At 41.6% G+C, this 26,347-nt stretch overlaps 5 protein-coding genes across 5 annotated transcripts; 3 read left to right on the top strand and 2 right to left on the bottom strand.

Annotated features, from left to right (window-relative positions):
• Positions 1-1,216: 1,216 nt before the first annotated feature.
• LOC125609043 lies at positions 1,217-3,287 on the top strand. Its single transcript, XM_048779827.1, has 3 exons — positions 1,217-1,762; positions 1,925-2,797; positions 2,922-3,287. Exons 1-3 carry the CDS (start codon positions 1,217-1,219, stop codon positions 3,285-3,287), a joined length of 1,785 nt encoding a protein of 594 aa, XP_048635784.1.
• A 2,870-nt stretch (positions 3,288-6,157) lies between these two features.
• Positions 6,158-7,073, top strand: LOC125609030 (B3 domain-containing protein REM10-like). The gene is made up of 3 exons (XM_048779802.1): positions 6,158-6,220; positions 6,301-6,663; positions 6,816-7,073. Exons 1-3 carry the CDS (start codon positions 6,158-6,160, stop codon positions 7,071-7,073), a joined length of 684 nt encoding a protein of 227 aa, XP_048635759.1.
• A 502-nt stretch (positions 7,074-7,575) lies between these two features.
• On the bottom strand, positions 7,576-8,032 carry LOC106453747 (uncharacterized protein At4g04775-like). Its single transcript, XM_013895961.2, has 2 exons — positions 7,865-8,032; positions 7,576-7,794 (listed from the first exon to the last, which is right to left on the bottom strand). Exons 1-2 carry the CDS (start codon positions 8,030-8,032, stop codon positions 7,576-7,578), a joined length of 387 nt encoding a protein of 128 aa, XP_013751415.1.
• Positions 8,033-15,546: 7,514 nt separating this feature from the next.
• On the top strand, positions 15,547-16,107 carry LOC125607580. Its single transcript, XM_048777278.1, has one exon. It carries the CDS (start codon positions 15,547-15,549, stop codon positions 16,105-16,107), a length of 561 nt encoding a protein of 186 aa, XP_048633235.1.
• An 8,268-nt stretch (positions 16,108-24,375) lies between these two features.
• LOC106417043 lies at positions 24,376-25,500 on the bottom strand. Its single transcript, XM_013857908.2, has 2 exons — positions 25,219-25,500; positions 24,376-25,107 (listed from the first exon to the last, which is right to left on the bottom strand). The coding sequence occupies exons 1-2, from the start codon at positions 25,498-25,500 to the stop codon at positions 24,376-24,378; spliced, it is 1,014 nt and encodes a 337-aa protein (XP_013713362.2).
• Between the last annotated feature and the right edge of the window lie 847 nt (positions 25,501-26,347).

Raw genomic sequence — 26,347 nt, 5'->3', positions numbered from 1 at the left:
TGACGGCTGACTTATACATCGGCGGTTTGATTTCTGGAAAATTTGGCTGAGTCGTGGTTAAGAAACGGCTGAGAAACTTTTTTTCAGCTGAGTAAAGGAACATGGATGGGCTGGGTTATTGAAGCCACGGCTGAGTTATGGGATGCTGTTACGACTGGGTTTGTATTAGTCAGCCGTTAAAGCATGGATAAACAGTAAACTCAGCTGCTTTGCGGCTGACGTATGAGCGAAAGATTAATTACTAGAATGTTCTCGTTTGATGGCTGATTTACGTAACGATACGGCTGACATATGGTTGTTCATCCTTATTGCGGCTGACTTACCGTCAAAAGATTAATTACTAGAATGTTTCCATGTATCGGCTGACAAAGTGTAAACATGATGGCTGACTTATTTTGGCTGAGTTACTGATTTGTTTGTCGGCTGATTAATCGATGTTCCATGTCATCTGCCATGTCATCAACTCGGATTTGACATGTCATCACTAACGGTCGCCCAATTTACAACTGAGTTACGAGACCTTTCAGTTGTCTTCTTCATCTTATTTTTGAATGATTACACAGCCTTTCTTTTCTTCTTCATCATCTCAGTTATCTATCCTCTTCATCTTTCTCATATGGTAATGGATCCCGTTATTATTGTTTCCGGTAAATGGATTATGAAAAAACGATATGTATTCAACGTCGACAGTAGAGGGTGTAGAGTTCTTCATTTAGGTGAGAAAACTAAACTTGAAGATTTCACAAAGTCTGTCATCGACGATTACGGTTTGAATGATTTGAAGGTTCATATTCTGCTTAGCTACATGTTTTCGAATAAAACATTGAAAACAATGGCGCACAACACTCCACCAGTTTACGTGTCCAACACTCGACAATTGCAATGTTTTCTAAGCTTAAAGAAAAGCGAACAACTACGTCTCTGTGTGGAGATTACAGAGAAAAAGGATGACAGCTCAGACGTAGAAGCTTCAGAAGAAGAAGCTTCAGAAGAAGAAGCTTCAGAAGAAGACGCTTCAGAAGAAGAAGCTTTAGAAGAAGAAGCTTTAGAAGTTGAGTCTATAGAGAATGGGAGTTACGATGGTTGCAGTTTGGAGGATGAACAAGATGAAATTGAGAATGACTGCTTTAGTAACGTTGAAATACACGACGTAGCCGGAGAAGATGAAATAGGCAAAGAAAACGAAGAAGATGATGAATTTGAAAGTCGATTTGATATGTTCGATGACTCGGACGGTGCGTCATCTGAAGATGATAACTTCAGCACATACGGTGAGTCTCCTATCGAAGAAGACGAAGATTCACCAACGCTACCTTCCAAGAAGAGATATCAGAACTTCTTGATGAGCGAATCTAAAGGGAATCTGGAGGTTTTGAAGTTGGAGATGTCGTCGTTAGACCTTGCGGTAGGACAACGATACTTGACTAAAAAGCATTTGAAGAGACGACTGAAACTTTTTACAGTGAGGCATCAATTTGATTTTGATGTAGAAATATCAAACCTGACAACATACGTTGTTAAGTGTTGGGTTGATGGATGTACATGGAGAGTTCGTGCATCTACCGAAGGATTGTCCCCGCAGTTTTATATTCGTATTTACGACTCGGATCATGCATGTTCTGTAACTGAGCGTTCTAATCGATCTCGAAATGCAACACCGGATATTTTAGGAGAGTTGTACAAGAACTTTCTCGGCGACGTTGGTCCGGCCGTTCGCCCTGAGAGTGTCGGAATAGCTATCACTAAGCAGTTTGGTGTAAAGGTAATTATGTTACAACGGCTGAGTTATGGTAGAGTATAGGCTGGGTTATTTTATGTTAGAAATGGCTGAGTTACAAAACTATGGTTGAGTTATGTTTACGTTGTGACCGTCTTAATGATATGATGTGGCTGAGTTATGTAAATTGTTTTTTCATGTGAGCAGATGGAATATTGGAAATCACACCGGACGCTTAAATGTGCAAGGGAAATCGATGAGGGCACACCTGAGTGTGGTTTTGAACTCTTGCCTTCTTACTTATACATGATAAGAAGGGCAAATCCGAATACAGTTACGCGTCTTCAAATCGATGAGCTTGGAAGATTCATGTATGTGTTTCTTGCGTTTGGTGCGAGCGTTAATGGGTTTCCTTTCATGCGCAAAGTTGTTGTCGTCGACGGTACGTTTCTTAATGGTAAATATAAAGGGACGCTACTCACAGCACTAGCTCAGGATGGTAACTTTCAGATTTTTCCAATAGCCTTCGCAGTGGTTGACACTGAAAATGATGATTCGTGGAATTGGTTTTTTACGCAACTAAAAGTGTTGATTCCTGACCAGGAGGGTCTTGCGATAATATCAGATAGGCATAACTCGATAGGGAAAGCAATTACAAATGTGTATCCGTTAGCTGCTCGTGGAATATGCACCTATCATTTGTATAAAAACATATTGGGACGGTACAAAGGAAAAGATGTATTTCGGCTGGTGAAGAAAGCGGCGAGATGTTTTAGAATGTCTGACTTTGATATGATTTTCGAGGAGATTGAAGCACTTAATCCTGATCTCCACGGCTACCTCGAAAGAGCTGATGTCAGACTGTGGACACGTGTTTATTTCCCGGGCGAGAGGTACAATTTGATGACTACGAACATAGCGGAATCAATGAACAGAGCATTATCGCATGCTAGAGGTCTTAACATTGTTCGAATATTGGAATCGATACGGGTTATGATGACCAGATGGTTTGCTGAACGAAGAGTGGATGCCAGATCGCAGTCAACCACACTCACGCGCGGTGTGGAGAAACTATTACAAGTAAGTCAGTCGTAACAGTAAAATAAGTCAGTCTTTAAATCTAATAAGTCAGTCGTTATATTGCATAAGCCAGCTTTATAAATAATAAGTAAGCCGTTTCACGAATATTGGGTTTTGTTAATAGGGACGTGTAAGTGCCTCCCGGGATTGGACGGTTCAAAGGATTGATGACCATCACACTGAAGTTAAATATGGCGCTGCTGGCGAGTCTTTGAATGTTGTTAATTTGGTTGAGCGAAAGTGCACATGTCGGCGTTTCGATGTCGAGAAAATACCATGTGTACACGCAATCGCAGCTGCAGAGGAAAGAAATGTTTCTCGTATATCACTGTGCAGTCCTTACTATAAAAGCACTTATTTAGCTAGCGCATACGCTGAATCGGTCATGCCGGTTGACTCAGCGCTACCTGTTCCAGATAACGTGGCTAACGTACAGTGCTTTCCACCGTTTATTCGTCAACAACCGGGAAGACCTAAAAAAATAGGATGAAATCTGCTTTAGAAGTTGCACTTGCAAACAAACGTCCTAGGAAAGAGCACATATGTTCTCGTTGCAGTCAAAGTGGACATAATGCGAGAACTTGTCCGATATAAGCAATTGCTTTTCATGTTGTTTTGTAATACGGCTGGGTTTTGTGTTGTAATACGGCTGGGTTTTGTGTTGTAATACGGCTGGGTTTTATTTTCATTGATTTGCACAACGGCTGGATTATTAATTGTAATACGGCTGGGTTTTGTGTTGTAATACGGCTGGGTTTTTTTGTTTTAATGTTCTATGACGGCTGCGTTAATGTTTTTCAAATTTTGTATTGTGGTTGGGTTTTTATTTTCATTGATTTGCCCGCTTCCCATTACTCAAGAGAGACACAGACATCGAAAAACGAAATGTCCGTACTTAATTGCCCTACGTTACGTAATAGCCCCTACGTAATTATTGATTATAAAGTGGAATACGAAAGTAGCGAATTAAATTAAGAGAAATTAATCTTCATTGGCTGAGATAATGTTACTCACACGCCTAATAATTGTCGTGATTTCTAATGTCAGCTCTTTTATTCAAACGCAGTTGAAAAAAACTTCCCCGCTAGAAACACGAAACGTCGCGAAGTCAACTAAGGCTGAGTTATTGTAATACACGGCTGAGTTATGGATTAAATTCCCGCTCAAAATAAGAAATAAGAAACGCCGCGATACGAAACTACAACCGTTAACTGCAGATAAATAAGGTACTTCTCAAACAATTACACATCTTCAACTCTCTATCTTTTACACAACTGTCCTCTCAGAGAAAATGGAATATTTCCCTCTGCTTGAATTGCCTGAAGATCTTCAGGCAATGGTGGTTGAACGTGTGGCCCGTAACTCCTTCCAAGATCTCTACCGCCTCAGAGCATCGTCCAGGTCGATGAAGGCGTTAGCAGAGATGCGTAGGGTATACCATTATTTCGATGTGTTATCCTTTCCCTGGGGTCTCATTATGCCATCTCAGTTGTTGAAAACTTGCTACGCTGAGAACAATCCAAGCACAATTTATGTAAAGGGTGTACAGTTTTTCTACTCATACGATGAGCAAGATTATGGCCTTTCTCTCCTCAAGCGTGCAGCAGATGCAGGATATGAGCGTGCAGTGTATACACACGCTATGACTCAAGCAATCTTTTACGGTGATGCGCAGTATTTTCGGAGAATTCCAAGAGCAACTGTTGACAGGGTCGGGAAACTTGTTCGAGATGCGAAATGGGGATGGGGTTTGTGGCATACTGACGAGTTCCGTCAAATTAAGGCCATGTTCACTTCTACTTATGTTCCGTCCTTCTACCTTTGCCAATGTGCAAATGTTGTGGACCGACAATGTCTCTGCCTATGGCACATTGATGTGACTAAGGACGACAACATGTGTGAGCGCTGTTTCTGGATCAAAGAGATTTCCTTGTTCTTTCGTGATTTTGAACCGATAAGCCTGTTTAGGGACACAAGTAAGTGGTGAAGATGTCTCTGCATCAGAATCTTATCTTTTTTATGTTTTTTGCTATGCCATTATGTATGTCGAACAAAAAATTATATATTCTGTTTTTATGGCTGACTTATTTTCTTATGGCTGAGTTATTTTCATCTTATGGCTGACTTATTTTCATCTTATGGCTGAGTTATTTTCATCTTATGGCTGACTTATTTTCATCTTACGGCTGAGTTATTTTCATCTTACGGCTGAGTTATTCTCATTTATTCATCTTATGACTGTTTTTTGATTGTTCACCTAAACGTTAAGACTGATATTATTACATGTTACGGCTGAGTTGTTGTTTCGGAAGAAATTAACAACGGCTGAGTTAAATCCGAGTTACATAAACATAGACTGACTTATGAGTACAGAATCTGAGTAAACAAAGAAGTAGTAGTAGCAACTAATACATTTAAGACTTCATCCTAAGACATTCAATAATTTTTATGATCTCAGTTATGTCTTTCTTCATATCATCTAATTCTGCTTTTATAGCGGCCAAATCCTGCTCTATCGTCGCGAGTTTGTTTGCCACAACTACAAACTCTTCATCATGTGCTTCATCAAGCCATTTGAAAACATGGTTTTGACCCGAATTTGCTCCACATCGATAAAATCTTCTACCCGGATTCTTTATTGTACCTGACGTTAACACAATGGTAGCAGCTCCACAGTCGCACGTCCTTGGAATTCCACGCTGTAGATCCATCTAATTTATACATCATAGCACACAAAAATAATGCAAAATCGAACAAGGCCAAAATACAAAAAATAATTCAAAATCGATTTTGGACGAAAGAGACTTACTTTAGGTTTTAGAAGTCGACTCTGGTTTTTCCTTTATCTTTTACTTGTAAATATTGGAAATATAATAGGGAAATCATATTAAATATAAAGATCACGCGTGTCCAAATAAAATAAACATATAATGACCTCGATATCGTAAATTACTCGGACATGCGTGTCAGGACATAACTCGACACTGAGTTAAATTATGTATGACTCTTTTGGCCAACTTTTATTTTTCGACATCATTAAATATTAACAATTTTACGACTGAGGTTTAGTTTTCGGTATTATTAATTATTAACAATGTTACGGCTGAGTTTTATTCTTCGGCATTATTAATTATTAACAATGTTACGGCTGAGTTATATTTTCCGGCATTATTTACTTTACACAAGGAAAAAAAAAGAAATCATTTTCGTCCCAACGCGAAAAAAAAAAGAAAAGCTCTCGACGACAGGCGATTTCGAAGCGTCTCGATACGAAGGTAAAACCGAAGCCTCTCTTTTGCAGATTTGTGGATTCAGCTTAGGTTCGATGATGTTTTCTTCCCATTCTTTTCTTGTTTGCAGATGCCTAATTCGCACAAACCTCATTTCTTGAAGCCTCTGCTTCCCGATTTCCACAGTGGCGTGGTAGACACACACTCTCTATTTCTCATGTGTATATGTTCCTATTTTAGAGTTTGCTTAACTTTGGCTTTTCTGACCTGCAGACAATACCACTTGGCTTCTTCTCACAGCACATAGAAGGGAAGACAAACCGGAAAACATGGAAACTAAGATCGGACGCTACAGATCAAACTTGGGAAGTGATACAAGAAGGCAGGAGACTCACCGGAGGTTGGAAAGATTTCACCACAGCACATGACCTTCAAATCGGTGACATTGTCATCTTCAAACACGAAGGAGATATGGTGTTTCATGTCACACCATTTGGTCCTAGCTGTTGTGAGATTCAGTATACACATCCTCACATCATCAAGGAAGAAGCCGATGCGGATGATGCTCCTTCTTTCTCATTTGACTATTGTTTTCAGGCTGAGGTCACTGCTTCGAATCTAAAAGAAGACAAACTTGTGAGTCGATTTTCAGTTATAGACCATATTTAGTTAGTTATTAACATATGGTTTGATCTGTTCAGTGTCTTTACGTTCTGTGTTTGCAGTATTTAGTTAGTTATTAACATATGGTTTGATCTGTTCTGTGTCTTTACGTTCTGTGTTTGCAGTATCTTCCTGAGGGAGCTACGACTTGTACTGCTTTGAACAAACAATGCCAAGAGATAATACTTGTCAACAAAGAGGGAAATTCATGGACTGTGAGTTTGCGATTTAGCGAAGCAGACGGCATGTATTACATCAGAAGAGGCTGGAGAAAGTTCTGTCGTGCTAACAGATGCGCCATAGGAGACTTATTTGTGTTCAATGTGGTTGGAGATGGGAAAACTACTCCACTAATGTGTGTATGTCCGGAAAGGGAAGAGTGATTTTGAACCTAAACTTATGTATGTCGAACCAGAAATTTATGTATGTCTCTTTTTATGGCTGACTAATATTCATATTATGGTTGAGTTATTGTTTATGTTATTGTTTGATTATGACTGACTTCCACTGAACGTTATAGCTGAGTTACTATCTTATTATGACTGACGAATACTCATATAATGGCTGGGTTATTGTTTGATTATGACTTAATTAACGTAACGGCTGAGATGCAGTGAACGTTATAACTGAGTTATTAAAACATTATGACTGACGAATACTCATATTATGGCTGGGTTATTGTTTGATAGTGACTTAATTAACGTAACGGCTGAATTGCAGTGAACGTTATAACTGAGTTATTAAAACGTTATGACTGACGAATACTCGTATTATGGCTGGGTTATTGTTTGATTATGAATTAATTAACGTACTGGCTGAGTTGCATTGAACGTAATAGCTGAGTTACTAAAAACATTGCGTCTAAATTATGATTACAACACATGACTACGCAAAGAAATAGTGCCAAAATATGGCCATACCAAACCCACAAACCACCACTGGAAACATCAAACACTTCATCTTTTCCGCTTTACCGAGTTCTTTCTCCAACCGACCAACGTCTACTCTCAGATCTGATATGCCTTTGGTCATGTCACTCATCACCGATTTCATATCTTCTACCTCTTCCACCAAGCACTCGTCCGCCCATTTGAATAAATGTCTCTGATTTCACCAACATGCCCAGCTCTTAGTATCACATTGACAGTATAATGAATAAAATTAAAAATCAAACCTTAATATATCCTTTGCGACAGCAATAGTACAGTCTTCCTGGATTAGCCCGTGATGCAGATGTACATAATTCAGCGGGTTCACCACACCAACACTGTTTCGGCGTTCCTCTTTCCACATGCCGGCGGTGAAAGTAAGTGTTACCAGACACAGATGATGAAGAAGACATTTTCTTTGAATGAAAGAGAAATTGGTGTGAAAGACAAAGTTAAAACAATAGTGGTAGTAATATAAAATCATTTTTTAAAAAAAATTCAAATAAAGAGGAATAATTTAAATTAATAAACTATTAAATGCCTCGATATTAGGTTTGAGCCGTATTTTTCCACACACGTGATGCACTTTAATTATGACGAATACTCAATCAAATCAAGAAATACGAAAGGTTCTTTATTATTTTATCAAACACTTAAGTTGAATTCGTATTACGGCTGTGTTAGCGTCTATATTTTGGCTGAGTTAACGTAGACGTATTGACTGAGTTACATTAAAAATAACAATACCTCGATTATGTAAATAATCCGATACATGCGTGCCAGCCGTATAATAATGAGTCTCGATATTCTCAATGCAAACGAAATTTCTCATGCACATAATAATAAGAGAATAAAGGTCTCTAATAATAGTAGTCTCGATAATGTAATGACGGCCATAATAATGAGTCTCGATATTCTCAATGACGATGGAATTTCTCGCACGTATAATAATAAGAGAATAAAGGACTCTAATACTGGTCTCGATTAAGTAATGGCGGCCATAATAATACATTGAAAATAGCGTTAACTATGGCTTTGTATTTTTACAATATAAGGCTGAGTTATTAGTATCTTAATTCGTATTACGGCTGAGTTACTTAACTGAAACACTGACGTTTGACTTTATAAAACCTTAACGGCTGAGTTAAACAACTTTATAGAAACTAAACGGCTGAGTTAAACAACTTAATAGAAACTTAATGGCTGAGTTAAACAACTTTATAGAAACTTAACGGCTGAGTTAAACAACTTTACAAAAACTTGACGGCTGAATACAAACAAAAACAACAAATCAATTTCTAAAACCAAAATTATCAGGACCAAATTCTTCAAACATGTGGACAAGATCACGCCAAACTCTAGTTAGCATCCACGCAGGCTTCTCACCCCCCATGTGCCCACCTCCTCTTCAAGAGGCGCATCTGACAACGAAACACAGTTCTGGCCACCAGATTAAAATTTGTCCAAACTTGAAAATTATATCTTCGTGCCCACGTGCGTTTGCGCTACAACAAAAAACCAATTTCCAAATGTAAGTGCTGTTATTATGTCTAATATCAAAAACAATTCAAAGATGTTGTCCTTACAGCGTTCCTTAAAATGATCGGGAATGGCGCGCCGTGTCGGCCAATCATGAACCCATCCTTCTGCTAAAATCGACGGGATGGCCAGGGAGAGATCGCTTAGAAATTTAAACCAGATTACGCTGTCAAGCAAGACACCCGGGCCAGGGTATAGAACGGGAAGGTTTTCACGATTTTCAGAGTTTAGTATCTCATTGACTCTGTTCTCTAACCTTTCTGAATAACCAGGAACAATCATAACTTTGTAAGGCGATATAGAGATATTGTTTAGGTTTTCTAGTGAGATAAGGCGAGAAGGTGCAAGAGAAGGGGGCTATATATAGGGGAAGTATAGAACATTAAAGGTCGCGAGATAAAATATCTAAAATTTTCGCGCCATATGTAAATATTAACTTACACTAACAGGCTGAGTTATTAAGACCTTTACGGCTGATTTGTTGTTTGCCGTTTAGGGTATAGGGTTTAGTTATTTAGGGTTTGGGTTCCGAATAAGATTGTTTAGGGTTATGATTTATGATGTACGAACCACAAGATATGATAAATATCACAAATTCATAATAAATAACACAATAACAGTTTACGTGTTTTGAATCATGCTCACACCTCATATCACTGCCTAGAGTTTTAGGTACTCGTAAGAGACAACATATACCTCAAGATTATAATCGATTCCAAACTCGTATAGTCAACAAAGATCATGCTCACACATTGAGTTATTATTAATTATTTTGATAATTGGACTTTATATATAACATTCGAATGAAAAATTATTAATTATTTTGATTCTAGGGTATGTTTGAGGTATGACTGAGTTATCAATGAGTACTGGCTGAGTATTACTAATCGATACGACTGAGTTATTACAGCAGTTATCCAAAGTCAAATAGTTAACATAACAACAAACACAGGTTCACAAACAAACACAGTTTCATTATGAAAACAAATTGTTCATTCCAACATTTCCTCCTTCCTCGAGGATATCTGCTGCCATCTTCACCCGTAACCCTTGAATATTACTATCGTTTATGCCATCAAAAGTTACACCAAGCGCTAGACACTCCACAAACTTCAACGAATAAACCCCACAATCACCTGACATGTTGTTTTGTGGAATGTATCTTTTGCTCCTCCGTCTGAATGCGAACCTCTTCCTAGAATGCTTTCGGAGATCGGCAGGAATAAGCTCATTCAACATCCAGGGAAGCATCTCCAGTAGAGGTCTAAAAGCATTTAGCATTTTTTGCTCACTTTCGGGTGTTGACTCTCCATAGATTGGATCGTAGCAATCTATCTTCTCCTTGATCAGATCCACGTGAAACGCCACCCAGTGATTACCGCCGGTTTGAAGACATCCGTACACGTGATCCACATCTGCATACCACTTCAAGTTTGTTGTAAATTCTTCGGGGAATCTCCCGTTTACCAACGCTTCATAACCACAGTCTTTGAACTTGAACGAAGCAGGTTTCATCCTGAACTGCCTGTAATCGAGGGAAGCCCAAGAACTTAACAACCAAGGGTCTATGAAACCAATCCGCTTGGACCAGAATGGAGTGGGATCTCGCATGGACCTTTGTATGAGGACGTTCATATACGCAGCGATATGCTAGACAAAGAAAAATAATAAGTCAGCCGTAATATAATGAATTAAATATATAAGTCAGCCTTTATAGAATATATAAGTCAGCCTTAATAAAGACTTACATTATCAAACACCCATCCATATTCTTTGTCAGGCCACGGTCTTTCATGCATGAGTATGCTGTAGAAGTCACTCTCATGATCAGCTGAGGGTTCTTCTGGTTTATCTTTAGGTGCTGGTGGTTTGGGTGGAATTGCCTTAATGTGTTGCTTCAGTTTTTCCAGTCGCGCCGGATCAACAGGTGCGCAAGGGTCGTATATTACTGATGAAGGCGTAATGTTCTTCCTCATGCAAGTCGTCTGTCCATTGTCTCCAATGTACGGAAAATCTGGTGCTGAATCAAGGTTCGTCAATGAAAACCCTTGTGGAGATAACTTAACTGATTTCTCCCGAAGTTCCTTTATCACGGAAGATCTAATCAATTCAGCTGGCTCGACATCAGACTCCGCCGCCAATGCGTTATCTTCCGCAAGAACTTCGTCGTTGGTCACAACACATTCCTCAGACCGCTGTAACTCAGCCTCTTCTTCTTTCTTCTTCTTCGGTAACTCAGCCTCTTTTTCCTTCTTTTTTTTCGGTAACTCAGCCTCGTCTTCCTTCTTTTTCTTCTGTAACCCAGCCTCTTGTTTCTTTTGTAACTCAGCCGCTTTTCTCTTCTGTTTCTTCTCCTCGTTCTCTTTTTTCTTAGCCTCTTGCTTCTCCTTCCTCTTCAACGCAGCCTCTGCCCGCTGTGCTTTTTTCTTATCCTCGATAGCCTCATCCTTTACAGTAACAGTACGCTTGGCCTTGCCCCGTAAGCCGCGTCCATAGGCTGGAACGTTGGCATCCTTACCATCCTTAGCATCCTTAGTAATCTTTGCAGGAGAAACACTGATGAAATCAATTTCATTAAAATCATCACCCAAAATCCTTCTCACCACTGTATCCTTCTCAAGCTCCGAATTCTTCTTTGCAGGGGTCTCAGCTAACGCTGGACTTTTGACTGACTTCTGCTGTTTCTGCTGCGCCGGCACCGGACTTTTGACAGCCTTCTCCTTCCGCTGCGGCGGCACCGGACTTTTGACAGCCTTCTCTTTCTGCTGCGGCGGCTCTGGACTTTTGACAGGCTTTTTCTGCTGCCGCGGTTCTGTCACTGGAGTTTTTACAGACTTCTCCTCCTGGGCCTGCGGTTCTACCACTGGACTTTTGTCCGACTTTTCCGGTGGCGACCTCCTACGAGGTGATGATGTCACCGATAAAGATTTTTCTACGCCGGCGGAGGAGAGTTTAGCATCGTTGTCGGGAATTTTCCTTTCCCCCAAAACTTTCAGACTCTGCTGCACTACAGCTTTCACCACGTTATCTAGGGTCTTCTCGTCCATCACTGGCCGGTTCCGGTCAAAATCGTAAGCGTCAAATTTTGCTGAAATATTCTGCAGAGCACTCACAAGATTCGTCAGAGTCGCTTTGTCCAATACAGCTTCCTCCTCGCTAGAACCCTTTCTCGTTTCAGCAGCTTCTTTCTTCTGCTTCTTTGTTGATGGCTCAGCTTCTGATGAAACTCCCTTCGTTTTCTTCTTCTTCTTCTTCTCATTCCCCTTCCCCTGCTCATCCCTCTGTACTTCCCAGAAACCTTTCACGTATCTACCTGCGTGTATGTCTTCTACCAACCTAACGAGTTGTGGGTCGTCAGGTTCATCCGACCATACAGGAAACATCTCTTCAATTGACTCCTTCATAACCATTCTCCTCAAACGGACCTGCAACACCAGTTTATCATAAACTCAGCCATCAAATAACACAAAACCAAGCCATCAAATAAATTAATTCGGTCACAATATAAAATAAACTCAGCCATCAAATAACACAAAACCAAGCCATCAAATAAATTAATTCGGTCACAATATAAAATAAACTCAGCCATCAAATAGACTAATTCGGCAACAATATAAAATAAACTCAACCATTAAGTAGCTGTTAACTCAGTCGTATAAGTAGCAGTTAAACATTACCTCGCCATGATCTTTGATTTCGTCAGACAAGACAGTATCAAAACTTGAACGTGTACGCCTTCCACCCCATCGCAAAAGAGGAACGTCTTCATTGTTGACCACTCTCCCAAACTTCTCACCGAAACAGACGATGGACTCATACGCCCAAACCAATAAAACGTCCTTCATGCCGCTTACTGTGTATGACTTTCCATCTGGAGACAGTGTTTTCAGAGAGTCAACAAGAACTTCGTATGCAGTCCGACCCCATGGATACGACCTCATGGCTTCATCGTCGAATACCCTTATTGCACTTTGAAAGGGTATCCTTGAATTGTGATGCAAACAGTACAGTCCCATGGCTTGAAGAAATAACATCCCCAACCACTTACGCTTTTCAAAACTCCAACCAGGACAGAACTCTAATGCTGCCTTCAGCTCATCATACTTGGGTCCCATCCCAAGCGGCACCTTCAACTCCTCCCAAAACTCTTTGTATTGATCAGGTTCAAAACTTTCTGTTGGCAATGGACCTGTGTTTAACCCAGTGATCTCACCAAACTCGAGCAAGCTAAACCTGATAACATCATCAACCACAACAGACCATATCTCCTTTTTATGCACTCGCAGCTGTCTACATAGCAGATAGTGTACGGTCCTACCAGACCAAATGCTTTCGCGTGAAAGTAGCCTAGCAACTACTCCAATGGGAGAGTTCACCAGTTCTTCCCACACATCGAGTCCTATTGTTTCTTTAATGTGGGGGAAATGTCCTGCACGGAAATTATGATTGATATCTTTACCTTCTAGGTTAGAAGGGTAAAGTCTTGGAGGGTAATCACGTGGTTCGACTTGACTAACATCCATCTGATCATATAACACAACAATAAATCAGCCACAACATAAAAATAACACAGCCATATCATAATATTAAAATATATTAGGTCATATATATAACTCAGCCATAACATAATAATTACTCAGTTATAACATAACCATAACTCAGCCATAACATAATAATTACTCAGTTATAACATAACCATAACTCAGCCACAACAAAAAGCCCTAATTCAGACACAACAAAAGCCTAGACAATCACATATCTCAGCCGCAACATAACCCTAACTCAGACACAACAAAATCCTCGACAAACCCATAGCACAGTCAACATAACCCTAACTCAGTCGCAACAAAAACCTCGACACACCCATATCACAGCCTCAATATATAACTGACCCACAAACTCAACCAAAATACAATATATAACGTCGCGACATCTTACCGGAAAAGATGAACTCGTTGATGAGAATGCGGTGAAGGCGATTTCGTACAGACGACGGTTTCTAAAAACTCCGACGAGACAGAGTTCAACGACAGAGAGTTATAGAGAGTTCAACGACAGAGAGTTAGAGAGAGTTCGAAGAAGTAAAGAACAATGTCGACGAGGGTTTCGAAGGGTGAGAGGATTTCGGTTTGCGGTTCCTTCTTCGACACAACACAGTTCTTCGTGTTCTTTTTTTTTTTTTTTTGACAAAACCGTATGTATGATAGTGATAGTGATAGAGACGGTTTGGTTTCAGAAAATAACTGATGTGATGTGGATTTTTAATAACTGATGTGGCTTTGATCTTTAAAATTAGTTTCAGAAAATAAAACATAACAAAAGCCCCTTATTGTAAATTACTAGGAAAGAGAAAACATTCTAGTAATAAAACAAAGATGTACAACATTCTAGTAATAAACCATAAAATGTGTAACATTCTAGTAATTTTCTCTTAATATATTTTGGGATGCGGGACTAGGCTCACTGAGTAAACTAGTTACTCATGACTCATTTGTGATGCATGTAACCAATAGGTGGAAGACCTTACTCTAGGACGGGAAGGAACATCATTAGCCAGCGGTAGTTTTATTATCCTTGCAAAGGCATTTTGATATTTCTTATTTATAAGATTTATTGACCGAAAACCTCGACGTTAATTTATAACAAATTTTGTAAGATGCTTTTGAATGATATATAAAGAATGTTTTCAAAGTACGGGTTCCATATGATATTACTCCTTGTCCGGATGAACTAACTACCGGATATTGCTTTTTCGGGTTTAAAAGCCTGGAGTGATATTCAATACGAGCGTTGGTGTTCTTTGGTTGTTGGTCTAAGGTGATCAGAAGTATTCTGAGATCCTCGGATCGACCATAGAGGAACATCGACCGTGTCATTTCCGGTCATCTACGATCGGGGGTGTCACAGACATGGCCAGCGTGAGCATGCTGGATTAGAAGAAACTGATAACTTCTACGAGAGAAGTAGCCATAGCTCCGGCTCAAGGCATAGCAGCAGAAGGTCTCGACATGATCAGGAAGGCCGTAGACACAAACGCAATGAGTTAACGGGACTTAAGCTTAAGATCCCTCCTTTCCATGGCAAAGCTGATCCAGATGCATATCTTGAATGGGAAAAGAAGATAGAACTCGTCTTCAACTGTCAGCATTATTCAGAGATTAAGAAGATTCAAGTTGCTGCTACTGAATTCAATGATTATGCTTTGAGCTGGTGGGATCAGTTGGTTACAAACAGGAGGCGCAATGGGGAGTTTCCTATTGAGACTTGGGCTGAGATGAAAGCTTTGATGCGCTAGAGGTTTGTTCCAAGCCATTATCATCGTGATCTTCATCAAAGGCTGAGGCTGCTTACACAAGGCTCACAGACTATAGAGGAGTACTATCAAGAGATGGAGTTGCTTATGTTGAGAGCTAATGTATCTGAGGACAGTGAAGCTACTATGGCACGGTTTCTTGGTGTACTTAACCGTGAGATACAAGATAGAGTGGAGATGCAACATTACTTGGAGATAGAGGAGATGTTACACAAAGCTATCTTGGTGGAGCAACAAGTTAAAAGAAGAAGTCATGTGCGTAGCAGTTATGGTTCTAGTAGGTATCAGACTTCTAAAGAAGATAAACCAAGCTATCAGAAGGAGAGCAAGCCACAGCCAAAGGAAGAGCCTAAGACTAATAGCATCTACAGCAAAGATAAGGATAAAGTGGAGACTACAAGCTCGCGTGAAAGAGATGTTAAGTGTTTTAAGTGTCAAGGGCGTGGGCACTATGCTAATGAGTGTACCAACAAGAGAGTTATGATTATTTTGGAGAATGGAGAGTTTGAATCTGAAGATGAGAAACCAGAGACTGATCAAGAACTATCAGAGGCAGAGTGTGAGGAAGAACCCGTTCGTGGTATACTTTTGGTTGCGAGAAGGACTCTCAACTTGCAAAACAAAACCGAGGAGTAAAAACAAAGAGAGAACTTGTTCTACACACGTTGTATGGTGCAAGGAAAGATCTGCAGTCTGATCATTGATGGTGGAAGTTTTGTCAATGTTGCTAGCGAGACAATGGTGAAGAAGCTTGGCTTGAAAACTCATAAACATCCTAGGCCTTATCGACTGCAAAGGCTTAATGAAGAAGGCGAGATGAGGGTATCTACTCAGGTTTCTCTATCCTTGTCCATTGGGAGATATGAAGATGACATTCTCTGTGATGTTATACCCATGGAAGCCAGCCACATATTGCTTGGAAGGCCTTGGCAGTTTGATAGGCGTGTCGTTCACGATGGCTTCACCAACAAACATTCTTTTGAGTTCAACGGCAAGTGAACTATCTTGGTGCCTCTGACTCTTAAAGATGTGCATATATCAGCTTCAACTTCAGAAAAAGAAAGAGATTGATCTCAAACCAGATAAGCAAAAAAACTTCTATGCCAAAACTAGTGAAATCAAAAGATCTCTTTACTCTCATCAATCAGTTCTCTTAGTTGTTTTTAAAGAATCTCTTTTGTCTCTAGCGAATTGTACACCGGTATATCCGAGTGAGATGACAGCTCTTTTACAGGAATATCAGGATGTATTTCCAGAAGATAATCCCATTGGCTTGCCACCTATCCGTGGGATTGAGCATCAGATTGACTTCGTACCAGGAGCTACTCTTCCCAACAGACCAGCATACAGAACTAATCATGTGGAAACCAAGGAGCTACAAAGACAGGTTGAGGAACTGATGGAGAAAGGCCATATCCGTGAGAGTATGAGCCCATGTGCTGTACCTGTGCTCCTTGTACCTAAAAAAGATGGGAGCTGGCGCATGTGTGTTGATTGTAGGGCAATCAACAATATAACAGTGAAGTATCGCCACCCTATTCCTAGATTAGATGATATGCTTGATGAATTACATGGCTCTAGTATCTTTTCTAAGATATATTTGAAGAGTGGGTATCATCAAATAAGAATGAAAGAGGGAGATGAGTGGAAAACAGCATTTAAGACTAAGCATGGGCTGTATGAGTGGTTAGTCATGCCCTTTGGATTAACCAATGCTCCTAGCACTTTTATGAGATTGATGAACCATGTGCTTAGATCTTTCATAGGCTTGTTTGTGGTAGTATATTTTGATGATATCCTTGTTTACAGTAAGAGCCTAGAAGAGCATATAGATCATCTTAGGTCTGTTCTTGATGTGTTAAGAAAAGAAAAATTGTTTGCTAACCTTAAGAAATGCACTTTTTGTACGGATAATTTGGTCTTCCTAGGCTTTGTTGTGAGTGCAGATGGAGTAAAGGTGGATCAGGAGAAGGTGAGAGCAATTCAATAATGGCCAATTCCTAAGACCGTAAGTGAAGTAAGGAGCTTCCATGGGCTTGCTGGTTTCTACAGGCGGTTTGTTAAAGACTTTAGCACTATAGCAGCTCCCTTGACTGAGGTGATAAAGAAAGAAGTCGGATTAAGGTGGGGAGAAGCACAAGAGACTGCCTTCCAATGCCTTAAAGAGAAGCTTACTCATGCCCCTCTTCTTATACTTCCAGATTTTAATAAAACCTTTGAGATTGAATGTGATGCTTCTGGTATTGGAGTGGGTGATGTTTTGATGCAGGAAAAGAGACCCATATCTTACTTTAGTGAGAAGCTTGGAGGCGCCACTCTCAACTATGCAACTTATGATAAGGAGTTGTATGCCTTGGTGAGAGCTTTGCAGACTTGGCAGCACTACTTGTGGCCCAAGGAGTATGTGATACACACTGATCATGAGTCCCTCAAGTACTTGAAAGGACAAAACAAGCTCAGCAAGAGACACGCAAGATGGGTGGAATTCATATAAACATTTTCTTATGTCATCAAGTACAAACAAGGTAAAGAAAATATAGTTGCTGATGCACTATCTCGAAGGTGTGTTCTCTTAAACACTCTTGATGTCAAGTTGTTGGGTTTTGAGCAGATTAAAGGTATGTATGAATCTGATCCAGATTTTAAAGAAGCTTATAACTCTTGTGAGAAATTTGCTGGGGACATTACTTTAGACATGATGGATTTCTCTTTTATGATAATAGACTGTGTGCCTAATTGCTCTTTGATAGATTTGTTTGTTAGGGAATCGCATGGAGGAAGTCTCATGGGTCACTTTGGTATTGCAAAAACTCTTAAAACTTTGCAGGATCATTTCTTTTGGCCTCGGATGAAAAGAGATGTGGAGAAACTATGTGAGAGATGTGCAACTTGCAAGCAAGCTAAGTCTAAGGTTCAGTCTCACGGTTTGTATACTCCTCTCCCTATCCCTTATCATCCTTGGAATGACATATCTATGGATTTCATTGTTGGATTGCCTAGAACTAGGACTAGAAAGGATTCTATCTTTGTTGTTGTTGACAGGTTCTCAAAAGTGGCACATTTTATAGCATGTCACAAAACTGATGATGCATTACATGTAGCTAATATGTTCTTTAAAGAGATTGTGCGTTTACATGGCATGCCTAGGACCATAGTTTCTGATAGAGATACTAAGTTTCTTAGTTATTTTTGGAAAACTCTTTTGTCTAAATTAGGCACTAAGTTGTTGTTCTCCACTACTTGTTATCCACAAACTGATGGACAGACTGAAGTAGTTAATAGAACTCTAGGAACTCTCTTGCGTGCATTCATCTAAAAGAATCTGAAATCTTGGGAAGACTATCTGCCACATTGTGAATTTGCATATAATCATGCTGTGCATTCTGCTTCTAAGTTTTCACTTTTTGAAATTGTTTATGGGTTCAATCCCACCTCTCCTTTGGATTTAATTCCTTTACCTGAGTGTGAAAGGGTCAGTTTGGATGGCAAAAAGAAGGCAGAGATGGTGAAACAACTCCACGAGCAAGCTAGGCTCAACATTGAAGAGAAAACTAAGCAGTATGTCAAGCATGCCAACAAAGGAAGGTGTGAGATGGTGTTTAAGGAGGGTGACAAAGTCTGGTGTTCATTTGAGAAAAGAGAGGTTTCCTAATGAGAAGAAGTCAAAGCTTATGTCGATAATTGATGGACCTTTTGAGATCACAAAGAAGATCAGCAACAATGCCTACAAGATTGATCTCCAAGGTAAGTATGATGTGAGTAATAGCTTCAATGTTACTATCTTGATCCCTTTTATTGCAGATGAACCTGATTTGAGGTCAAATCCTTTTCAAAAGGGAGGGGATGATGTGATCATGGAGCAGCCAGTTGATGGAGATAGAGATGGAGAGCTTAGAAAGGAACCAGTTGAAGAAGATGATGTCTTAACCATTTCCAAAGGTCCCATAACTCGAGCCAGAGCCAGGAAACTCAAAGAAGCTATTGGAGGACTAATCAGGAATTCTTTGGAGCAAGAAGAATGTCTTGGAGGAACCTTGATACTTCAAGATACACTTATCACCATTCAAGCCATCTTACCATCAAGCTGAGTATCATCTAGGCTAGCAAGCTATGTGTGCTCTTTTCCTATCATTTTTTTTGTCCCATTGGGTTTTGCAATGATAGTTTTTTAACGAGGCCATAGTCTTGCTATCACATCACCTAGTTGATACTATTGGACCAAACCACATGAAGAACCCTGTGTTATCTTTTATTTCTAAGTACTTATGTCTTTTATTTTCGAAAACTATATCTAAGTTATGTCTTTGTTTCTACATTAATTAAAGGAGCCTGTTCCTTTATTTTCAAAATGCTTGGAGCCTGTTCCAAGCCTTTCACTATATATATGTGTGTGACGGCAACCCTAGCAGCTATCAAGTTTCTTTCACTTAAAACCTTTGTGTTTTCTTCTCCCTTGCTTTCACGAGTTAAGAGAGTGTCTGGTGTGTAATATCCAGTCTGTTGGTGTGTAATATCCAACGCCCAAGGGCTTTAGAAAGGTGTGTCATATCCGATCTAAGCCTAGGAGTATCAAGAAGCCTCTCCGCAGCCTCTTGTGTCACCATTCGATCCACAACCTTGATAAACTTGAGTCTTTGATTCGTTTATGCAAGGATCTATCCAAAACCATCCAGAGAAGAGTCCTAGGATCTCATTAAACTGACCCCTCGTCGTTCCCTCAGGTCTTCAAGAAAAGATCCCTGATTGAATCCTGAGATTGTTTTCCCGCGCGATCACACTCTTCTGACACGTGTCGATCCTAAGGCTTTTTCCTTTTTTATTTGGACTCTTGAGTTTCCTTTTCAAAGCTCTTCGTGCAGTAAACCTAGATTTTTAGTCTCTTTGACAGCTCTCCATTCTCTTGTCTCTTTACTCTGGATCTCTTAAGATGAAAAGCGAGCCTGATTTTGCCTCCGGCTCATCATCGATTGGCGTCATGGTTCGCTCTCGACGCAAGATTGGAGACGAAGTTTGCGAAAGGATGAACTCCTCGGGATCTTCTCTGGGCCTGTCCGCCGAAATATAAGAGATCAAGAACGCAGCCATGGGGAGACCTCGCCGCTTCCGGAAGAAGGTGGATCTTCGCCGGTGGGTCCCGTATCGGAGATAGGAGTAGAGGAGGTTGCGTTTTGGAGACAGAAGTTCCTTCTCTCCGAGAATCTTGTTATCCGAATTCCCGGTCCTTTCGACACGGTTTCGGATTTCAAGGCAGGTGAAGTCCCGGTCTATGAAGGCTTTTTTGAATCAGGTTTCAGGGATCAAGTTCCTTCTTTGATTGCCAAAGTTTCGAGAGCGGTGAATATCTCTCCGGGACAGCTGAATCCTCCCACCAGGAGGATTTTGATAGGTATGCAAAACCTTGGTGACCTCGAAGGTTTACCTATTGGGGTCGCTGAGGTTCTGTACTGTTACTTTGTTTCTTCTCTAAATGGTGGAGAACATAGCTATCATTTGCATCCTCGCGACCGGATGCTCCCAGTTCAGGAGCTATCGAGGTCGGAGAAAAAGCATCATCCGGTTTTTGAAGGGAACTGGGTATCGAAGTTTGCTTTTATGCCTCTTCCAGGATTTTCTTCAACTTGGCGCACGACTGGTGAGTCGCGAAGAGTATCGCATTTCTTGTCGACTTTTATGATATTAACGTTCTTCATTTTTCCTTCCATAGATATTTCTCGCGCGGATTTCTCTTCAGGGAGGCACGTAATTGAGAAGTTGCTGGGGCTTCCTGTTGATCACCGTGAGATTTCGTTTCTTGTGAGTGAAGAGGCATTAGATCGGTGTAGTATCAGGGGTAAGCTTCATATCTGTAACTTCCATGTTTCCTTCTTGTTGTTTGTTGAATGATTCTTGTACCTCAGGCGTGATATCGGACCCTAGGGATGCGGAGGCGTTGGAGGAGTATAAGAAAGCTCTCGAGGTGATGGCTGCGAGGAAGGCTGTGATTCATCGGGTAGTTCCTGCTGGAGGCAGTAATATTCAGTTTACCTGAAGTGGTAAGTGCCAAGCAGCTCCTATTATGGCTCCTTTGTCTTCTAAGAAGAGGTCTAGAGCCTCTGTTTTCAAGCCTTCCCTTTCAGCCTCTCGTAGCTGCTCTAAGTCTCTGGCTAGTTTGAACTCGGAGGTGTTCCCTATGACTCCCACACATCCGTCATTAGATGAGGATACCTCCAAGGTAGTCTGTTCCCTTCAGGGTGATGTTTTCCAGGTAATAATCTTCCTATTGCTCTCGTGACTCCTTTCTTTTTGAGCTCAGAGCTGAGTTTTGTTGGTGCAGGTGGCGTCTCAATTGTTCCACCTTAAGGGGAGGATGAAAAACAGAAGCGCTACTAAGGCTGAAAGGGATGCGTTGGCCATCCGGCTTCGTGAAGAGAATGATGCTATCTTGGCCAAGGATGAGAAAATTGAGGCTTGGAAGCTCAGAGTGCAGGATTTGGATGAGGAAAGGTAACGTCTGGAAGCGGATGATGTTTCCTTGCGGTGACGGCTAGAGGATAAGGAGGAGAAGATATGCGAACTTAAGAATGCCGCTGAAGTATTTGATGCTGAGAAGATAATGGCCGTGAATGATGCTAAGGTTGTAGTTCGTTGGGAACTGATGCGGGAGTGGCTTGATGATCAGACCGACCGTTGAGATCTGATAACTGCCTTTGAGCAATATAAGGTGGTGAAGATCAGTGAAGCCGAGTTCCTTGGACTTCCACCTCCTTCCTTCGAGTATAAGTCTTAGGTTCCTAGTAGTGATGAGATGAAGGGGGACTTCAGAACCTTCTGCCGATGATCCTCCTATCAACTGATCCCTATTTCTGCTAGTTGCGATTTTAACACCGTGAAGGGATATCTTTTTGTATTTATCTCCGATGGGGGTTTTAGAACTTTTGGATCGGGCTTTCGTGCCTTTTTATCTTATCGTTCTGAACAATGGCCCTGCTGTGGTCTTTTGAAGTGTTTTCTTTTTGGACTCGCATTTTTCTCCTTTTGAGATCTTCTGCTTCTGTTTGCACGTCTCTTCGTTTGGAAAAAAAATGCAGGTCGTCTGATGATCTTAGGATCTTGGATCGTCTTCGAAGAGCTGGAGAGTCAAGCGTATATCCAATCGTTTGGTAACCTTGAGCCTTTCTAGGCTTTTTAGATATGGATTCAGGGATCCTGAAAGTCTAGATTCCTTAGAACCTCTGGATTTTACGACGATCGGACCTCATAGGTCTCATAGGGTTGAATCTCTTTCGAGGCCCCTGGGATCGCTTAGGACCCGGAGGTCCTTTTTTAAGAATCTGTAGATTCTGGACCCTGAGGTCTTGAATTGGACTCATAGTCCTTGGACCCTGAGGTTATTTTTAGGGAACCCGTAGGTTCCTGACCTTTAAAGCCTATCTGAGCCCGGAATTCTCAGAATCCGGAATTAAGTTATAAAGAGAACCAATAGGTTCCTGACCTTGAGGTATTGTTTTAGACTCATGGTCTTTGGACCCTGAGGTCCTTTTAAGGAACCCGTAGGTTCTTGGCCCTAAGGCCTATCTGAGCCCGAAGTTCTTTCTCAGAACCTGGAATTAAATTTTAAAGGGACCGGATTCTGCCACCCTAGGTGTGGTCACTCTCGGTACCTGTTGGGTATCGCTTTCTACCGCTCGTGGCTGGTCACTATCGAGTTCCCGTGCTGCACTCTGCTTTCTGCAGAAAGCCACTATCAGTCTTAGAGGGTGCTGGTGTGGGTGAAAACCCAAGTGCCAGACTTACGCTGTTTTCCTCGTCTGGAGAAACATGATATATTAAGGTGCTCCCGGACTTTTGCACTTGCTCAGTGGCAATTATACCTCGTGTCCCCTGTATTAATTAGCACATAGCGTTTTAATACAGGTACCTTTCACTTTTTTGGTATTTTAGTTTGGGACCCTGATATGCCTGAGGCTATACATGGGTTTTAAGTAGTATTGACGGCATACTCTGGCTTGCGTAGACCCATTCCTACCTTATGTCTCATACCCGTTTGTTTTCGTGTGGTCGTGCCACTTATCATTGAGGGTTGGCCAGGATCGGAGGTCTCTCTGACCTGATCCAGCTCGTTTGCCCCTTTAAGTATTATGGTATTCGTACTCTCTCTTATAGTCGGAACTATTTTATTATATAGGCTATGTCCGTAGACTTTCAGCGTACACATGAGTAGAAAAACATAATGCTTAAATAAAAAGATATAATAATTATATAGAAATCATGGTCCGGAGACCGTACAAGATATCAGCTTGCGAGATACCCCGGTGGTTAGGCCATGTTTTACCTTTTATTGCTGCGTGACCCGTGGGGTTCGACTTGCTTTTGAGACGAATGTCTTTGCTGGAGGGTTCCTTCATCCTCTGTAGGGTTTTGCATCTTTTTGAATCTAGGGACCTCGTTTGGGAGTTGTTTCATGCCCCAGCCCTTGCAGATCTCTGTGTTGTTGACATTTGGGGGCCACTGTCTCCTATCGATGGAGGTTTTCAGCGCTTCCATGAAGCATGTGGTCGCATTCATCTACTGGAGCAAATGTGTTCGGAGGTCTCCTATCTCTGTCTGGTGCCTGCTGGGAGCTCTCTTACGAGGGGGTTTTGTCGAGGTGTTCGTGCCCACTCGTTTATCTGTGAGATCGCCGGTTGATAACTGTTGAAGCTTCTGGCTATCTTATTTATGTGAGGCGGAGGACGAGGGTCCTGTGGGGACCAGATTTTGCGAGCAGGTGCAGCCTTGCAGGTTCTTAGGGGAGACCATGGGAAGCGGTCGACGTAAGCTCTCTGGAAGCTTTTTGGATATAAGGTCCGGACTATGCAGAGGGTTCTTCCTATTGTTGACCCCTGATTCCCGATTCCGCGGGATCTGAGGTCTCCTCTGTAATTGCTATAAGACCTTGGTCTTCCCTTTTAAGGTGGTCTGGTAGTAGGACCTAGAATTCTCCTGGTCTCCTCGGATTGCTCTGATGCCCCAGGGTGTAGGGAACTTCACTATTTGATGGAGGGTTGAAAGGACTGCTCCCATGTCGTGAATCCAGGGTTGACCTAAGATCATGTTGTATGCCGATTGGCAGTCCACGACCAGGAATTTGGTAGATAGGTTGATCCCTTCAGCATATACTGGCAGAACAACCTCCCCAGCGGTTTGCTTGACCTCGCCGCTGAACCTGATGAGTGGAGTTACTTTGCGATGAGTGGAGTTACTTTGCGCCGTCAGGAAGATGATATTGCTGGAGGACCCGTTGTCTACTAGTATTCTTTTCACCAAACAGTACGCTATGGTGAGAGAGACAACTAGAGCGTCATGGTGGGGAGCTAATATCTTTTCTTGCTCGTTGGCTGTGAAGCTTATCTCGTCGGTACTTAGAAGTAGGCATTTAGGTTGAGCAGTCTCTAGGCCGTGTTTAGGATTACGGGTGCTCTTCTTCGCAGCTGCATGACTCACGCCAGTTACTTCAGAGCCTCCTGAGATGACATGAATCACCCGGTCCTGGCGAGGTGGTGAGCTTGGTGCGTCTCCTTTGGATTTCCCTGATGCTTTTTTGCTAAGATGAGCCGTGGCTTTCTTTGAAAGGGATTCTCGGAGATGCCCCTTTTGGAGCAGTTCGTTGACCTCGATCTTCAGGGTGATGCAGTCTTCAGTTTTGTGCCCGTGATCACGATGGAAGTCGCACCAAAGTCACGGGTTCCGGAATGAGTCAGGTGCTTTCATCTTTGTGGGCCACTTGACCTGTTGGCCCATCTGCCTCAGCGTATTGACCAGCTCTGGTGTGAATATTGAGAGATTGGTAGACACAGACATCCCCTCTTCTTTTTCTAATGGCCGATATTGGAACCTGCCCCGGTTCCTGCTTCCGGAGTCCTTGTATCCCTTTTGGGAGGATCTTTCTTCTCGGTCTCCCCGGTCTGATCGGGTGGACCTCTGATCCTGTTTGGGTTTAGCCTTGGGGCGGCTAGCGACGTCCTCTTCCCACTTCACCTGTGCCCACGCTCGGGATAGCACATCCTCCATGGTTTTGCAAGGGTACATGGTTAGCTCTTTGTAGAGCCCTCTGTAACACCCCGAACCAGCCTAAGCATAGGTCGACCCACCGGCCAACAATCAAACAAGAACATGACCGACGGACGACCCACACCAAGGGTTGGAGATGAAAGGCCAACCGGCCAGCCAACAATCAAACAAGAACATAACTGACCGTCCAACCCAACACCATGGTCCAAAAGCGCTATGTGACGGACTAGGGACAATCCGGTCAGAGTCTCAAACTTTACTCCGTGACCTAGACCAGTTCATCCACTAACTCGTCCCGCTGCGTCAAGGCATAAGGCTTTGCAACCCGTACCAAGAGTTAGCGTTTTCCATTAGATCAAGGCCTAAGGCTTTTCAACCCGTACCTCGACCTAACGTTGTAATAGACCAAACTAGTCAAATATCAGAGTACTCATGAAGCGCATGTAAAACAAATTCTTTATTGATTCAAGAAATATCCATACATTGAAATAATTCGAGACTAGCGCCCGGCCTAATGCCAAACCGAGTCAATACAACAAATATCAAAATACCGTTTACAAAAGGCATGAAAATCTACACCAGCGGTCCTAACGTCCAGCACCAAGCTATCCGATCATCCTTACCTAGGACTACTTGCAAAAAGGATGAGTAACCTAACGTCACTCAGTAAGCTGGCGGCCTCTACCCGCAACCTAGACTCTAACCCGGACAACCCAAAATAACAATCAATCTAGGCTTAGCATGCAATCAAAGCTAGGGCTAAGCAATCGATCACAAATCAATAACCTCAAATAATATCTAGTCAGACCGTTACTAAGTTAGACAAGGCCTCTTGCCATGAATCTAA

This window comes from Brassica napus, chromosome A1 (assembly GCF_020379485.1).
Source record: "Brassica napus cultivar Da-Ae chromosome A1, Da-Ae, whole genome shotgun sequence".
Lineage (NCBI taxonomy): Eukaryota > Viridiplantae > Streptophyta > Magnoliopsida > Brassicales > Brassicaceae > Brassica > Brassica napus.
Note: the sequence above shows the minus strand (reverse complement) of the source record. Positions and strands in the feature narration are given on the sequence as shown.

Excerpts from the sequence above, each read along its gene's own strand:
- LOC106417043 (XM_013857908.2), bottom strand. The coding sequence starts at position 25,500 with ATGGAGGATGTGCTATCCCGAGCGTGGGCACAGGTGAAGTGGGAAGAG. Across the intron at positions 25,108-25,218 it reads TGAGGCAGATGGGCCAACAG|ATCGAGGTCAACGAACTGCT; the intron begins GTCAAGTGGCCC and ends ATCACCCTGAAG.
- LOC125609043 (XM_048779827.1), top strand. The coding sequence starts at position 1,217 with ATGTTCGATGACTCGGACGGTGCGTCATCTGAAGATGATAACTTCAGC. Across the intron at positions 1,763-1,924 it reads CTAAGCAGTTTGGTGTAAAG|ATGGAATATTGGAAATCACA; the intron begins GTAATTATGTTA and ends TCATGTGAGCAG. Across the intron at positions 2,798-2,921 it reads GTGTGGAGAAACTATTACAA|GGACGTGTAAGTGCCTCCCG; the intron begins GTAAGTCAGTCG and ends TTTTGTTAATAG.
- LOC125609030 (XM_048779802.1), top strand. The coding sequence starts at position 6,158 with ATGCCTAATTCGCACAAACCTCATTTCTTGAAGCCTCTGCTTCCCGAT. Across the intron at positions 6,221-6,300 it reads CCGATTTCCACAGTGGCGTG|ACAATACCACTTGGCTTCTT; the intron begins GTAGACACACAC and ends TCTGACCTGCAG. Across the intron at positions 6,664-6,815 it reads ATCTAAAAGAAGACAAACTT|TATCTTCCTGAGGGAGCTAC; the intron begins GTGAGTCGATTT and ends CTGTGTTTGCAG.
- LOC125607580 (XM_048777278.1), top strand. The coding sequence starts at position 15,547 with ATGGAGTTGCTTATGTTGAGAGCTAATGTATCTGAGGACAGTGAAGCT.
- LOC106453747 (XM_013895961.2), bottom strand. The coding sequence starts at position 8,032 with ATGTCTTCTTCATCATCTGTGTCTGGTAACACTTACTTTCACCGCCGG. Across the intron at positions 7,795-7,864 it reads GTCGCAAAGGATATATTAAG|AGACATTTATTCAAATGGGC; the intron begins GTTTGATTTTTA and ends TGGTGAAATCAG.